At 35.2% G+C, this 16,740-nt stretch overlaps 2 protein-coding genes and 1 long non-coding RNA gene across 5 annotated transcripts; 2 read left to right on the top strand and 1 right to left on the bottom strand.

Annotated features, from left to right (window-relative positions):
- Positions 1 to 2,590: 2,590 nt before the first annotated feature.
- Positions 2,591 to 5,032, top strand: LOC145069134 (F-box/LRR-repeat protein At3g58900-like). Its single transcript, XM_079016104.1, has 4 exons — positions 2,591 to 2,740; positions 3,271 to 4,234; positions 4,352 to 4,489; positions 4,579 to 5,032. Exons 2-4 carry the CDS (start codon positions 3,305 to 3,307, stop codon positions 4,657 to 4,659), a joined length of 1,149 nt encoding a protein of 382 aa, XP_078872230.1. The 5' UTR covers positions 2,591 to 2,740; positions 3,271 to 3,304; the 3' UTR covers positions 4,660 to 5,032.
- A 904-nt stretch (positions 5,033 to 5,936) lies between these two features.
- Positions 5,937 to 14,706, bottom strand: LOC145068589 (uncharacterized). 3 transcript variants are annotated; one of them, XR_013689015.1, is made up of 9 exons: positions 14,604 to 14,706; positions 14,432 to 14,499; positions 8,020 to 8,236; positions 7,799 to 7,925; positions 7,361 to 7,713; positions 7,168 to 7,272; positions 6,735 to 6,870; positions 6,268 to 6,477; positions 5,937 to 6,171 (listed from the first exon to the last, which is right to left on the bottom strand). XR_013689015.1 is itself a non-coding variant. In XM_079015575.1 (9 exons), the coding sequence occupies exons 5-8, from the start codon at positions 7,420 to 7,422 to the stop codon at positions 6,277 to 6,279; spliced, it is 504 nt and encodes a 167-aa protein (XP_078871701.1). In that variant the 5' UTR covers positions 7,423 to 7,713; positions 7,799 to 7,925; positions 8,012 to 8,236; positions 14,432 to 14,499; positions 14,604 to 14,706; the 3' UTR covers positions 5,940 to 6,171; positions 6,268 to 6,276. The 3 variants fall into 3 exon arrangements, 2 of the variants coding, with proteins under 2 accessions (XP_078871701.1, XP_078871700.1); XM_079015575.1 differs by having other exon boundaries at positions 5,940 to 6,171; positions 8,012 to 8,236; XM_079015574.1 differs by having other exon boundaries at positions 5,940 to 6,171.
- LOC145068875 (uncharacterized) lies at positions 12,657 to 13,298 on the top strand. Its single transcript, XR_013689167.1, has 3 exons — positions 12,657 to 12,687; positions 12,955 to 13,098; positions 13,260 to 13,298. It is a non-coding gene; the product is annotated as an uncharacterized LOC145068875 (long non-coding RNA).
- Positions 14,707 to 16,740: the final 2,034 nt, after the last annotated feature.

Below are 16,740 nucleotides of genomic sequence, written 5' to 3'. Positions count from 1 at the left end.
GAAACCTCTCTATTACCAGTTTCCAATTTTTCTTTGAGTTCATATTTGCTCTAACCGATACTCCTAAATAATTAAACGGAAGTTTAGCCGACTCACATCCAAGAGGGATCGCATATCGTGTAACCTGTTGCATATCCACCCCAATTCAAAACACTCTTGACTTGTGGAAGTTAATCTTAAGTCCCTATGATACATGAAAGCACCTTAGAATTCTGGAGAGGTTTTTTATGTTGTCTTTGCTCCACTCACCAACAAATAGAGCGTCGCCCGCATGTAATAGATGTGAGATGGTTATCTCCTCATGTGGCAGTTTAATCCCGGTGAATATACCCTTTTTGCATGTTGTTTTCATAGCTATGTTGAGCCCCTCCATGGCTATGATAAACAAGAAGGGGGATAATGGGTCTCCCTGACCCTGTCCCATTTCAATTTCTTTTGTGGGTGATCCGTTTATTAGTACTGTTGCTCTCGCCGATCTAAGACAGCCTTGAATCCATCCCCTCCATTTCTCGCCATATCCTAGCTACATTAATATCAAGTCAAGGTATTCCCAATTGATTGAGGCGAAGGCTTTATCGAAGTCTACTTTGAATAGAAACATTTTCTTTGTAGTCTTCTTACTCCACGAGCATAATTCATTCACAATTAATGGTCCATCGAGGATGTTTCTCCTTTCCACAAAAGCCGACTGAACATCCCCAATACTCATGTCAATAACCTTCTTCAGCCGATTTGAGAGAGTCTTTGCGGTTATTTTATACATGCATCCAATTAGGCTTATTGGCCTAAAATCGCCAACTGTGACGGGATCTTTGATTTTTGGTACTAGTGTAATAAAGGACGAATTACACCCTCTACCCAACTTTCCATGTCTTTTAAAATATTTGGCAAACTGCAATATATCATCTTTCATCATCTCCCAATACTTCTTTAGAAATTTAAAAGTGAAACCGTCCGGGCCAGGTGCCTTCTCACTACCACAATCCCATACAACACATTTGATCTTGTCAACTGTGAAAGGGATCTCTAATTGTGATTTTGCATTGGAGTCAAGCTTGGAAAATTTATTACTGACAAGTTTTGGTCTTGAAGGCCACTTTTCCAAAAACTTTTTTTGATAAAAATCAAAGGATTCAGTTTTCATCATCTCTGCCTCTGTAACCCACAATCCACCAATTTGCAGCCCCATTATCCTGTTTTTACGATGCTTGTTATTCACATATCCATGGAAAAAAGTTGTGTTTTCGTCCCCATCCATGACCATTTAATTCTGGATTTTTCAAGTTAAGAGTGGCCAATTTCTCCATTTCAATTATTTTTTGGAATCCCGGTTGTCTTTCATTAGCCTCCGATGCATTGAGAATCCGTTGTTCTGCTAAACAGTCAATTGCATGAACTATTTCCTTAATTCTTTTTAGCTTCATAACTCATGGTAATTATCCCTTTCAGCAATCAGACTTCAGAAACTTAAAGAGTTTTGACTTACCTGGTGAAGTCATGAACAAACAAAATTAGAAAAGTCATAAAACTCGGCCTCATATGGTTGATCCTTACCCCTTGCCCCACAAAATTGAAAACCTTTTGTTAAGTTATGTATCCAGGAAATGAATGTCATTTAGAAAAAAAGACCAAAAGTAGATTTTCTATAAAGTTTTACAAACCTAAAAAACTTTTGACATCATATTGCCTTGATCAATAGAGATGTTCTTCCGACTGTAATAAAAAAAAACCCACGAAAATGGCTTAATTGACATCAAGTCATCAATTTACTTCAATGTCAACTATACATATGCAAATTCGAGGAGTTAGAGGGACAAACCCATTGTCAGAGATGATTAGGTCTTTAGGAAGCATAGAAAGACAGGAGGCCATGTGTTCAAAAATTGAATTTCTCCATTTTCATCTCGACAATAAAATAATATCGGAATCAATACATGAAGGAGAGAGATGAATCAGAAAAGATTGGTCGGGATGATGAGATTGGAAAAACTTACCAGGTAAATGTCGATAACGACTGAGGTCGAACCGATTTATTGCGATGTTGTTTGTTAGGCACCTTAGTTTTTTCTGATAACAGAAGGATTCGCTTATCGAGCGTAGTTACGTTCGACCTGATGACAGTGGATGCGATTTTGAAAATGTCTTCGGTAATGCTGACGTCTCTTATACCGGCTTCGTCTTCTTCCTGAAAGATGTAGTTGTATGAAAGGTCAGAACTTGATATGTTGGTGTGTACGGCACTGAGGAGTTTGTATTTGCGTTTGTGATGACCGGAGGAACGGTTTGAGAGGAGGATCGGCGTAACATGATTTAGGGTTTGTCGATAAAGACGATTAATTTAGGGTTTTTGTGAGTTATGGCAAGTCTAGGTGCATTTGCCGTTAAAAAAAATTCCAATGATAATAAGTTGTACATGAGGTAATATGTAAGTTGTACATGAGGAGGTAATATGTATTGTACCTCTTAAATTTCAAGAAAAATGCAATATGTTTAATAATATAGATAAAAGATAAAGATAAAGATGGGTGTTTTGCATTAATCTCTGGAACTAAGGGACGAAATTTGTAAGGTTGTACATATAAAAGAAGGAGAGGGCTTCGGGCTTCCTCAAACTCGATCACACTCAAATTTTAACCGCCATACCAATTTCCGGCAAAACTCCGCCAAGTCCTGTCGCGAACTGGGCGCCCATCATTCGTTGCTGCACAACACATCAACAATCTCAAATCCTCTGTTAAAAGTCAGCCATCTCTCTATTCCTCTACTTCTATGTCTGTGTTTATATGCAAATTCAGATCAATTAGAAGATCTTTTATGAGGAAACGCATACAGCCTGTGCTCGTTTATTTATACGGAAGATGAATGTTGTTTATCATATCGACTGAGTTCATAGCGTCTTTTTAACTGTTCCTGCTATTTAGATTTAATCTCTCCTCTTATTTTAAGAGAGGTGAATCAAATAACTTATCAATTTATTCAATATATCAATGAGTTTTACTAGATTAACAATTCTAGGGTTTGCATTATTTATGTCTCTGACTTACAGTTTTCAGAAGTATATACATATTCAGTAGTATCTAGGAATTATAATTGTCAACCATGAATTTGATGCTTATCTTCGTTTTTAAGTGATAAAGTGTTCCTTGTTTAAGGTAATATTCGATATAGCATATTGCTTAACTTGCTGCCTCTGTTATAGAGCCATTATGATGTAGTTAAATTGTTATCTTTTTAATCCATTTTGAAGAAGCTAAACTTCATATTTTGCAGGTAGGCCGTGTTCAGGGTTTCAAAGAGGTTAACCATGAGTGAACATAATGAAATTGAGGATATAGGTGATGTGGTCTATGATTTCAGCAATCTTCCTGATTGTATTCTTCATCATATTCTGTCGTTTATGAATACAAAAGAAGCTGTAAAGACGTCTATATTATCTACAAGATGGAAGAACCTCTGGACTTTTTCTCCCAACATTGATTTTGATGATAAATTGTGTGCTACTCCTAGATGGAGGAACACTGACCTGACTTCCTCTGTGAACTTTGTAGAAAACGTCCTCCAGAACGTACTAAAGATAAAGAAGTTTCGTCTGTCATTTCGTGTTTTCAATAACACATCTCAAATACATTCATGGATTTCTCATGCAATCATGCTCAACGTTCAGGAGCTTGATCTATCTTTCTATGCAATTTATCCATATGTGATTCCTTACGCTATGTTTTATAGCACATCATTGGTCACCTTGAAAATAAAAATGATGTCTATTAATATTGAACACGCATCTCATGTTTCTTTTCCATGTTTGAAAACCTTACACCTATCCGTTAAGTTCCCAAATGATGATTTTACTGAAAAGCTTTTCTCTGGGTGTCCAGTTCTTGAAGAATTGGTCTTATTTTACTGCTGCTTTATGAATTTGAAGAATGTTACAATTTCCAGTTCCACTTTAAAGAGATTGAAAATACATGACCAAGTGGTACGTTTATGTGGATTCAATGATCCTAGAGAGAGAGGTTGTGACATCAAGATTGATGCTACAAATCTTACATATTTTGAATATATGGGATTTCTATCTAACAATATTATCTTGAATAACACACCATCTCTCGTCAAATCTTTCATTAACATTCCAAATCCTAGAGGGAGGCTAAACATAGTTGCATGTCGAGCTATTTATCTTTTCAAACAACTACAATGTGTCGTGTCTTTGAAGTTATGTGATGAAACTATAGAGGTAATTGCCATTATATATAATCTACATTTTAAATGGAATATATTGGAAATCTCACCTCTTTGTACCAACATGTATAAATTGACTTTTGTGTTTGCGTGTTTTCTTTCCCATGTGAAGGCTCTTTTATTTGGAGATAATATCCGTTTTCTGGTGTTCCGAAATTTGAACAATTTAGAGCTGACTACGGAGATTGGGATAAAGCATATGGTTTTGCTTTCCTTCTGTCCAGTTCTACAATCTATTTGTTTCTTAGAGGTGGATTAATTACACTATTCTCAAAATTAAAACTTCAAAAGGATGATGATGATGATATTAACAAAAAGTTTTCTAAAATTGTTTTGTAGGGATTCATGCACAACAAGCACCTTGGGGTGAACAATTCAATTTGGTCTTCGATACCTACATGCATCTCGAATTGCCTCTAGACAGTGACCTTGAAGAAGTTTCATGGTTATAATTCAGAAATATGTTTCCTAAAATGTGTTTTGGAGAATGCGTGTGTTTTGGAGAGGGTTAATATTGTGTGGTCTGAGTCTTGTCTACAGGATTTGAATAGGAAAACAAAGGTCAAAAAGGATTTGGGAATGATTAAAAAGAGCTCTGCAGCCTGTGTCATCAACTTCTCATGAAATCTCAAAAAACACATAGTTACCTCTGTTCCCTTTTTAGTATTTCAGGATTTTTGATGCTAATTTTTGGTATAGTGAATCTGCGGTTGATAACTTGATGTTATGTCTAGATTAAGATTTGATGTTGTTCTAACTTATAACTTCATTGCATTTGAGTTGGAAGTGCACATTTTCTTTGATGATATATATATATATATATATATATATATATATATATATATATATATATATATATATATATATATATATATATATATATATTAAAGTTGTGTTAAAAGACGTTTATGTACGTGTGTTCGAATCGTCTTTAGGGTCATTTTATGTCAATATCCGTATTCTTTGTGGACACGTGTCGTTCATCGTTCGTCGGGTTTGTTGATGTTTATCTTACCCACATTCTAGAATTTTCCACCGCCTCTCCGATCAAATGCCCTTTTTATTCTCTGTGCACTTACCAGAACATTGCCAACGATTAAGGAGCCAGCTGCGTCTTCTTCAACCTCCTGACCCCAACCCTCCACGATTGGGGGTAGTGGTTCGGTTTAGAATCTATCTGTCGGTTTATTCCACTCCCCAAAGTCGATTTTCGGACTCTATCACACTACTAGAAACATGGGTTTTAGCGACGGAAAAATCCGTCGCTATTCCGTCGCTAAATGTTGTTTGCAATGGATCGGCGACAGATTCACTCCATAGGTAATAAAAAGGTGGCTAATTTCTCAGCAAGGGTTTTAGCGACGGATCGGGTTTTTCCTTGCGACAAAGGTAGCGACAGAATATCCGTAAATGTCACTAAATGTCACTCAATGCATTCCGTCGCTATTCTGTCGCGAATTTCCATGAACAGTTTTTTTTTCCGTAGCTAATCCCTTGCAAAATTCATACATTAAATTTTTTTCCTTTCCGTCGCTGATCCGTCGCACACTTTAGACATGATTTTTTTTCCGTAGCTAATCCCTCGCAAAATTCATGCATTAAAATACTTTTTATTTTCTCACCACGAACTTATAATATCATTTTTTTATTATGATTCTAAAAGAAAAAAAATACTACAATCATCAAATTATTATACTAAAGAACATCAAATAATGATACAACCAAGCATTACAATACCAAAACTATCAAAGTTTACCAAAGTGTCATTCAAGAAACATCCAAAAACGAAACTATCTTCATTTTAGAACCAAGAAATCCAAGAAATCCAAAATATGCAAAAGAGGTACAAACAGAAAAAAGTTTAACCTTCAAAATGACATTTTAGCTGCTATCTTCATTTCATGTCCATCCAATCATCTTCGGTTCTCATTCCTATAAAACATTATTCAAAACAATAAAAAACATCAAATACAAAAGGTTAACAAGTCATTCAAAAACATCAAATACTAATGGTTAACATCATATTACCTCTACTTTTCAATTTCCCATCATATTTTGCAAGGCTGCATACATCTTCTCCATTGCTTCATATTTTGCATCAATTTGTTGTTGTTTGGCATCTATTGCTGCAGCTTTGGCATCCATTTCCTCACGCATTTGTTGATGTTTAGCTTCCATTTCTGCAGCTTTAGCATCCATTTCGCCACGCATCTCGTTTCGTACACGTTCATAGACAACCTAAAGTACAATACCATGATAGGAAACTTTGTAAGTACAATGCCATGATAGGAAAATTTGTAAGTACAATGCCATGATAGGAAACTTTGTAAGTACAATGCCATGATAGGAAACTTTGTAAGTATAATACCATGATAGAAAACTTTGTAAGTACAATGCCATGATAGGAAACTTTGTAAGTACAATGCCATGATAGGAAACTTTGTAAGTACAATGCTATGATAGGAAATTTTTATAAAGTACAAAATTAAACAAACCTCTTGGGATGTTATTGTACTATATGTTCCTTCCAAAAAGCTCGCTGGAAACATCACACCATGTTTCATTATCCAAGAGGGGGTGGCAACTAGTATCATCACCAAACTTAGCCACCATAGCACTTTCATAAGCCTCCTATTATAGCAAAAAAAAATATGAAAAAATAGTAACATGAAATAAGGAATGGAATGGTTCATTCCATCCCATTAAATTCATAATACTCAAACCTTGCATAAAGTTGATTACTACTTACAAAACACTTAATTACAACTAGGCAGAGGATCAAACATTTAGAGATAATAATTTGTTTCTTTTCTTTTGTAAGTTGATTACTACTTACGAAAGATTTGTTTTCTATCAATTAGTTGCTTTAACAAAGTCATTAACCCGAGTAGTATGAAGTTTTGTTTCCTACAAAAGAATTGAAAATACCTTAACTTTAGCTGCCTTTGGTGTAATGTACTCTTGAGTAGACCGTTTAGTGTGCAACCTTGCATAAAGTTCAACTCCTGTAGGAGGGCGTTTAAGCATTGCTTGCTACAAAATCCATTAGTAATACATTAAAAAAACAAAACAAAAACTCAACAGTCTAAGTGGAAACTAACGTGAGATGCAAACATCTTACCATTCTTTTCTTATGTTGACGAATAGATATAGAACCCCCGGTATGTTTGGAAACAGAGCCATCTTCTAATTTATTTCTGTTATTTTTCCCTGATTGTGATAAACGTTTCCATTTGGATGTGGTCCACACTTCATTGATCATTTTCTCCCAATACTCTTTTTTATCCAATTTGGACGATAGTCCTTTAGCAAATTTAAATCACCTTCTAGTGAGGCATTCACATTTGCAGCTTTGGCAAGTTTTAAAGATGCTTCACGTGCTCTTCGCATTACGTCAGGAAATCGTTTCTTCATACAGTCTTCCCATACCATGCGAGCAAGAACATCAGTCTCTTCGGGCCAAACATACAAACCCTACATGTAGATCACGCATACAATTATCTTTTTCATTTTATACCAATTTTTACTTTGATAAACCATAAAAATAATAAGTACAAACCTTGAAGTGTTCCCACATTGCATCACGATGTTCTTTGTCAACCTTCTTCCATGAGGTCCATGGGCCGTCAAACATCGTCTTCAGTATACATGTGATGGCTCTGATCACTGAAATCTGATCCGTAAATCTTGCAAAAATTTAAAAATTAAAAAATTAGCATTAGTATTATCATTAACAAGTAAATTCATTTTCATAAACAATTGTAAAATTAACTTTAGTACTCCTTTTCAGAATCGACTTCAATGAACTTCCTTTTTGATGGGTTACTTGGAACTTGTTCTAAGATGTTTGATCCTCTAACTGAAGAAGAAGGTTGACTTTCTGCATCATTGTATGATTGGGATGCATTTCTATCTCCAGCATCACGACCACTAATGTGACTACCACTGCGACCACCACCACGGGCTCCTCGTTGCGCCATTAGTCAAAAAAATAACCCTTAAAATCAAGAATTAATAAACTATTGGTTAGAACAAGTATGTATTATAATAGAAAATTATAGACGTAAGAGAAGGTAACATGCTATAATATACAAATAAATGAAAGTGCAATGTATATAGAAAAAGAAAACGATCATTTTAGCTAAAAAGTTATTTATAAGGTCCATTAGGCAAAATATATAGTTCCAAATACATTGTTTCATTCTACATTTTTAGTAATTACTCATCATCAGAATTATCATCACATATGTTTTCATCTTCAATATCATCTTCGGATGAATCATCCAAGTTATCATCAACTTCTTCATCCTCTTCTCTCTCAATGTCATTGTCATTAACTTCTTCTATTTCTCCTTCAATTACATGAGAAAGGGGTCCTGCCACCTCATTTGCACCGCTACTTGTAGAAGGTAAAGTCGCTTCACTTTCTTGAAAGAATTGGTCCTCTTCATCCTCATCATCATCTTCTTCAGTAACACATTGTCGTAGATCATATACACCCCTTGGTTTCGTCTTGACGACAGCCCACCAATCTTTCAAATCCTTCATTGCAGGATATGGTGCATAATACACTTGTTCTGCTTGTGACGCTAGGATAAACGGATCTTCATTTCTTAGCCTTGATTTGTATTTAATATCAACCAAATTATGCTTTCGATCCACACGTACCCCTTCAGTAGGGTTAAACCATGTACACTTGAACAATACTACGACACAACGCCCTATGCCTTGATATTCTACTTCCAAGACCTCATCCAACACCCTTGAACGTATTACACGAAAGAATGTACACAACTCTGTAATTTCATCCCATGTTGAGTTTGGCACCATACCTCTTAGAGAAATAGGCAACAATCTTTGAAGAAATACATGGCACTCGTGACTCTTGAATTTGTAAAAGCTATTATCATCTACATTAACGCACCCCCCCCCCCCCAAGTTTGAGGCGTATCCGTCCGGGAATTTAAGTTTAATCAACCATTGGCATATTTTAGCTACTTGTTCTTTGCTCAAAGCAAACGATGCTCTATTTTTCATATCCTTATTTCCCTTCTTCCATGTATGCCATTGCACTCGATTGCAATACATTTCTATATCTTTTCTTGCATTCATGTTGTCTTTGCTTTTCGGAGTGTCCATCACGGTGTTGAAAAGATTTTCAAACACATTTGTCTCAATGTGCATGGGATCAAGGTTGTGTCGTATTAACAACTTTCGCCAATATGGTAGCTCCCAAAAGATGCTCCTCTTAACCCAATTATGAGTAATCCCGAAACCAGGCAATTTTGCATTCTTCGCTCTAAAAGGTTTGCCTTCATAAACAGTTGGAAAGTGTCGTACTTGCTCCCAAATCTGATCACCGGTTAATATTGGTGGGGGGCTAGATCGCTCAACCTTATTAGCCAGAAATCCTGTTTTGTCACCCCGATATGTGTGTTGTTCAGGTAAAAATTTTCGATGGCAGTCAAACCAACATGGTTTACTACCATGGTGTAACCGAAACGACCCCGACTCACCCATACAATACGGACATGCTAACTTGCCATGTGTGCTCCATCCCGACAACATTGCATAAGCAGGAAAGTCACTAACTGTCCAAAGAAGTATAGCTTTCATTGTGAAATTGCATTTAGTCGAAGCATCATAAGTGACAACACCGTCTGTATATAGCATCTTTAACTCGTCAATTAGTGGCCTGAGAAACACATCTATATTTTGACCTGGGCTCTTTTTTCCAGGAATAACTATGCTTAATTGAACATATGGTTCTTTTAAGCACATCCAAGGAGGCAAGTTATAAATTGAAAGGAAAACAGGCCAACATGAATACGGGGTTGTATTTGAGTTATTTGGACTGAACCCATCGGTGCATAGCCCAAGGCGAACATTCCGTGGTTCACTTGAAAATTCTTGATGCATTGAGTCGAAATGCTTCCAAGCCTCACCATCACTTGGATGGACCATCAAACCCGGTTCCGTTTGATGTTCATAGTGCCATGTCATTTGCTTTGCCGTCTTTTTTGTCAAATACAACCTTTGGAGTCTAGGAGCAATCGGCAAGTACCTCATAACCAAATAAGGCAGTTTGCCACTCTTGTACCGATCATGATCACACACTCGACACTTAGTCAAATCAGAATCTGCCCCATAGAATATCATGCAATGGTTTTTGCAAGCATGGATCTTTTTTTCTGGGAGTCTAATTATTTTCAAAAGCTTCTTCGTCTCATAGAAGTTCTCAACTAGTTTCTCACCTTTGGGTAGCATCCGCTTAATTATAGGAAGTATGTGATCATAAGCAGCCTCAGATATATTGTATTCTGACTTCCAATGCAACAACTCTGTTGCAGCTTGTAATTTTGAATAATTTTCACATCCATCCCACAAAGGTTCATCAGCGTCTTCCAACATATCATAGAACCCCTTGGCATTTGGATTCGGGAGTTCCTCCATTACATCCATCAACATTTGTGTACACCCATTAACATCATCATCATCTTCCATCGGATCCTGCATCGGATTAGAAGATTCTTCCTCATGCTGAGATATTGTATTTCTTTCACCATGTGCCCACCAAGTTGTGTAATTAGGAGTGAAACCGTTTTGTAACAAGTGAAGCTCTACATCACCTCTTGTTTTATAATACATGTTCTTGCATTTAAAACAAGGACATCTAATATAATCCCCATCAACAGTTGCTTCATTAGAAAAAGCAACATCCAAAAATCCTTTGACGGATGCATGATATGTTGTGCTAAGATACCCATGATCTAACCTTTTGTACATCCAATCTCTATCACTACGTGTTGACATAATGACTAGCTACAAACAAATATATAACTATTATTTAGAAATTAGATAATGCAATCATATCCACATTACTAAAAGCATCCTTGGAAACTACAGTTATACTACATGAAATACTTATTTTTATTAAAAGCATCACCAAAAAGATAATTATGGAAAACTAGAACTATAGGGACCAAAAGTGTCTTGCTTATTTCCCTCTTTCACAGTGACCAAAATTGTAATTTCAGAAATTTAAAACTTCAAGGACCAGAAATTTAACTTTTGCAAATTAAAAACTACAGGGGCTAAAAATGTAATTTTGGAAAATTAAAACTACGGATTATAAACTTGTTTAATTATAATAATATTTGTTATAATCAATGTTTTTTATACGTGTCTTTACGACACATATTAGAAAATCCCTAAAAAGTTTTTATTACCTATGTTCTTTTTAAAAAAAAAAATTATACATCATGTAACTAAATTTGGTAGGTATGATTATGACCTATTTTAAATAATTAAAACCGACAACAGTTTACATAATATTAATTTCCTGGTATCATCAGATAGGTACCCTGCTAGCACATGAAACTCTAAACACAAATGAAGATTAACCAATGCAATAGATGTAGTTGTTTGAGAAGTACTTACATTTACAAAAATAAAAATATATATATAAATATATAAAAAAAGACATGCATCAAAGGTGGCACAAACCCTCCACCAACTGTGCACTTAATTTTTGGTCCTAATTAACTCCCAAGTGCATGTGAGATGTGACCAACGAGTTATGTAGTAAGAAAGTACTTTCATCATATATATATATATATATATATATATATATATATATATATATATATATATATATATATATATATATATATATATATATATATATGGCTTATCCTAACAAATCCGAGACTATTTGATCAGACAAATTAAATTAGGTTATGGTGTGTACATATATAACTTGTGAAGGCACTGGAACGGTAAGTGTTTTATTTTGGAAAATTAAAACTACAGGGGCTAAAAATATTTATTTATATCTTAACATCTTTTTCATATGTTCTTTTGTCTGCTTTCATTAGTAATCCCCACATTTGTAGAGAGATTTTCTCCACTCGAATCCCTTATGTTAGATGTGTTATCTGTAAAGGATTTTTATTATTTGAAAAGGTATCCCTTATTGTTTCTCCGTCTTCTATATCTCATTTGTGAAGATTAATATTAGGGTGTTAAGGATGTTATATTTTTGAATTTAAGTGTGCATTACAAGTCTCCTCCTAAAGCACTCCTGCACACTCCTAGACATATTGGTTCACTATTGATGCAGTTAATGAAAAATAATGTTAAATAACTTCTAAGCTTATGTATAGATTTGATACAAATTGAAAACATGGTTTTGACAGTGAATTACTTTTTTCTGTTTATTTTAAAGGTTGAAGGGATCATATGCTAGTTGTCTCTTCCATTTGATTATTAATATCTTTAATCTATTACCCACATGATCATATATGAAATCGTTGAATGAGTTCAGTAAGAAATGAGTTAAGAACAAGATGAAAAATCCATTATGTATGATATGTGATAAGGGACCTGAGAAATCTAAGGGACCTGAGAAAGCTATTGATTTTGGCATGTCTATCTTCTTCAAGCCAGGTGACTATATCTCTCCTTCCAGAATTACCATAAATTAAGGATTACAGCTTCTAGTCAGGAAATTAGTAGACAATTAAGGTTCCTAATCATTGTATCTATTGGATACACACAATCTACTGTCTTATTCTACTTAGCTGCCTTATCTTAGGACAAAATCAGTTCAATGATCTATATTAGAAAACATCACTTAACATGAAGATTGAGTATAGTTGGAATAGTTAGAAATCTTTAATGAACCTTCTAATAAACAAGATGTTAAATATACAGGTGAGAAGTTCTCTGAAATAGTTGGAAGCCCATATTACATGGCTCCAGAGGTCCTCAAGCGTAATTATGGACCAGAGATTGATATCTGGAGTGCAGGAGTAATTCTTTACATTCTATTATGTGGTGTTCCTCCATTTTGGGCAGGTAATAGATAATTCTTCTTTCTTAGATAGTAATTGCTTTCTTACTCTTCTGTATATAGTGATTGATTATAGACATTTAAACTAGTCATTTCTTCTATCAATCTTCTTAGTGTACAAGTTACAATTCTATCAGCTTATGGTTAGTTTTTTTTCATAATGCAGAGTCAGAGCAAGGTGTTGCACAAGCCATTCTTCGTGGGCATCCCTCAGATCAGTTTCAGGTTCAGGTTTGATAACAAGACAGGGGAGAAAGAGAGAGTCTTTTAATCCAAAAAGAAACAGCCCTAGCCCATATATACAGGGGCAGCAATGCAGTTACACAGACCCTTTTGAACTTTGTGAGGCTGTTTAGAAAAGCTCATGAAGAAAACTATAAACATGCTAAACTAGATAAGAAGAAAGCTTAGAAAGAGGTTGAAATGGAGAGGGCAAAGGGTATTAACTTAACAAAAAAACAAATATAATAAAATTACAAGAATATGCAAAGCATGTTGATACCCACACACCCAGAAAGAAAGTCAAAGGGTGTTTGTTGACCAAAGGAACCTGAAAAGGGTATGGTTGTCCATGCACATACACATACACATACACCCACAGTTCCTTTATCTGTTAGTTACACTTCACAGGGGTGATGTTGAAATTCCAGTGTTAGAAAAAGTTAGTCACTATTCTAGGAGCATGTTCTTAGGTTTGTGATCATGACTTTTGATCCACTAGAGCTAACATGAAGAAATGAGATTTTAAGAGAATCAATGGGGAAACACATTATTGTTAGAAGCATGTTGCTTGAGATGCTAATTGATCTAGTAGTGACCATTACATCAGAATAGCTTCTTGAACAATGGCATAAGATTGCCTCCTCCAAGTTTATAACTTACTTTTTTGATGAAGCAATTCATCCTATAACTATGAGATGGGTGATGAATCTTCTCCATTCAAACAATGATTTCCTAAGAAACTGGTGCTGTTGGGCTTGCTGCAGAGCATATGGATGCATGTACAGAGATGACAGGAGAGCTTCAGGGTGAGGCTTTGATGCACAAAACTTATGCTACCAGGCTTATATAGGACTAAAGCAACCAATCAAGCCCTATATCAAGTTCTTATTCTAAGTATCTATTCTAATAAGATTGAAAAATTATTCAAAATTACATATTTGAGCCGATCAGTAGCAAAGAGTAAGAAATTAAACCCTAACGCAATCGATATAAGAGGAATGACGATTGAAAAAGGAAAAAAAAAACAGAGAAATTAAACCCTAACGTAATATATTCTGCAATTGAACCAAACCTAACTTAATATATGACTAAAGCAAATAAAATCAAGAGGTTTACCTGAATCAGAAGTTAAGGAAGAATAGGCTGCGGGAATCGGAAGCTGCAATGGTCCATGGTGTCGTCATCTGTTTGAACGGAGATGGTGAGATTAGGTTAAGCTGCAACTCGAGAGTCAAACTTCGTGTTCAATTAGAGTGATAAAGCAGATTTGGGAGGGAAGGAGACTTACACAAACTTCGTGAAACTGGACTTGGATTCGTCAATTTTAGCGAGAGATCTTCAATTAAAAAAACATAGCGTGTGTATGCTCCCTCAGCGTTCTCTCGCTAAATACATACCAGATGGCAACAAGTCGAAGATTTTTTTTCCCTCGTTGAACCCTCGCCAAATGCCTTCGTTTTCCACCGATTACCGAGGAATAAGGGCGCGTCGATAAAGACTTGTAACATCCGTAACTTATCCCTCGCTAAACCCTCTCTAATATGCTATATGTTGAATAAATAAAATACTTGTTTAAAACCTCGCAGATCTCTCGTAATTCCCTCTCTATAAGCCAAAATTTTGCTACAGAATAGATCCCTCTCTAAATCCGTAGCTGAAAGTCAACTTTCTAGTAGTGTCACCGCCATCAGCCGCAACCACAAACTCCATGGATGACTTTGAAACACCACAGGAGCCAAAGAAATCTGGTATGTACACCAATGTTTTCATCAACCTTCTGGCTTTCCTTCTATGACGTCCCTGCACCTTCTCCTTCCACCGTTAGCTTCTGCTATGTTTATCATCGTTCTTCTCAAATTTCTTGTTGATTTAGGGTTCAACCTATATACCACTGTCAATTCGCCTTTTGCAGGTAAGCAATCTTTTGTCAAAAAAGGTCCCTGTATTATTGTTGCGCTTCCATAATTCTATAGTTTTTTGATGACATCGACTTCTAGAAACTCAGCTTCCTGTTCCTGGTACTTCCATAATTCTACAGTTTTTTTCCATTATACTAAATCAGAAATTTCATCTTATATTTTTATGTTCGACTCCCAGAGCCGATTCAGGTTTTGGTTTCATCGCTCGATGATGAATCCCCAATGGTTAAACAACCGTCCATGGCGTCTCTTAAAGACCTCACTCCTTTCTAAGCATACTCGATGAAGGAGTTCTAAAAACTCAGTTTGAAGGGTTAGTTGTTGATTGTCGGTCAAAGGTACGAACCGGTCCAAACCTCACACGAAACGTTAGTGTTTTTTTTGTCAAAAACGCTCCTCATGTTTATATTTTGTTCCCCAACAATACAATTCAGTTATACTTACCCAATTGATTATGAGATATGAAAGTAACCTTTATAATGTACACCAACTGCTCGATAAAATGCCTAAACCAGATTTTTCGATTTTTATTCAAATCTATTATGCATAGTAATCTTAATTTTGTGCTCACATAACTTTTTAATCTTAACAACTTTTTATCACGACAAGTGTGAGGTTTTTCATTTATATCAGGATTGATGGTATATGGTTGCCTTATTGAATCAATAGTAAACAATGTAACCAAGGTGCTACGATCAGAGCTGCTTCACATTCTGGTATGCCTTATTTTCCCCTCATTACACTTAGATTTATCTGTTTCTCATCACAGAACTTGCAACCAGTGTTTTCATGGCTAATTACAAATGGGCATTCTGTTCCGCTCATGTGCTTGGATGGTAATGACTTTTTCATAAAATGATCCTAACGAGCTCCTACTTTGACTAATCTGCCAAGTGAGTATAATTAGTTGACCTACATTAGTTTTTTGCCGAAATGTTTATTATTACTTATCGAATTATCCAGAGTCTGTGAAGAATATGTTATTATTTGTTTAAATCAAATTTGTGTAAATGTTTTTGATTTTTAAAGTCAAAGGTTGGAAAAGATTATAAAGTTATTCCCATTTACATTGGTTGTTAACAGAAGTGGTGCAAATATGAGTTTCTTCAGAATGACACAATAAGCACATGACCATTTTACCCTTGGAAAAGCAACAAACCATTTTAACAATAAACTAAATACCAATATTTTGATTTTATCATATTTTTTAGTTAATTCTTCTTATAAGAAGTTTTTTTTTTCATATAAATTAAAATTACTATTTCACCCGTAGAAGTTTAATTTTATCTGATAGTTTGAATTTTAAAGTTTTAGTGCTAAGACTATGATTTATCAGAATATATTGGTAAACTTAATTGTGTAACAATTAACTGGAAGAGGTACGAATTATGTATCAATTTACTGTGACAGGGATCATTGCTGTAACTATTTACAATCACATTGACCATTTACGTAACTGTAAAATGTGGTAACAACCATTTATGTAACCGTTATAGATTGTTAAAA

This window comes from Lactuca serriola, chromosome 8 (assembly GCF_051521515.1).
Source record: "Lactuca serriola cultivar US96UC23 chromosome 8, Lser_US96UC23_V15, whole genome shotgun sequence".
NCBI lineage: Eukaryota > Viridiplantae > Streptophyta > Magnoliopsida > Asterales > Asteraceae > Lactuca > Lactuca serriola.
The sequence above is the reverse complement of the archived record's forward strand: the minus strand, read 5'-3'. Positions and strand labels throughout refer to the sequence as shown.

Bases quoted from the DNA above. Each gene is read 5' to 3' on its own strand.
- LOC145069134 (XM_079016104.1), top strand. From the start codon at position 3,305: ATGAGTGAACATAATGAAATTGAGGATATAGGTGATGTGGTCTATGAT. The intron at 4,235-4,351 runs GTAATTGCCATT...TCCCATGTGAAG, and splicing joins TATGTGATGAAACTATAGAG to GCTCTTTTATTTGGAGATAA. The intron at 4,490-4,578 runs GTGGATTAATTA...ATTGTTTTGTAG, and splicing joins AATCTATTTGTTTCTTAGAG to GGATTCATGCACAACAAGCA.
- LOC145068589 (XM_079015575.1), bottom strand. From the start codon at position 7,422: ATGGCTCTGTTTCCAAACATACCGGGGGTTCTATATCTATTCGTCAAC. The intron at 6,871-7,167 runs GTATTTTCAATT...TTGCTATAATAG, and splicing joins CAAAGGCAGCTAAAGTTAAG to GAGGCTTATGAAAGTGCTAT. The intron at 6,478-6,734 runs GTTTGTTTAATT...ATTGTACTTTAG, and splicing joins GTACAATAACATCCCAAGAG to GTTGTCTATGAACGTGTACG.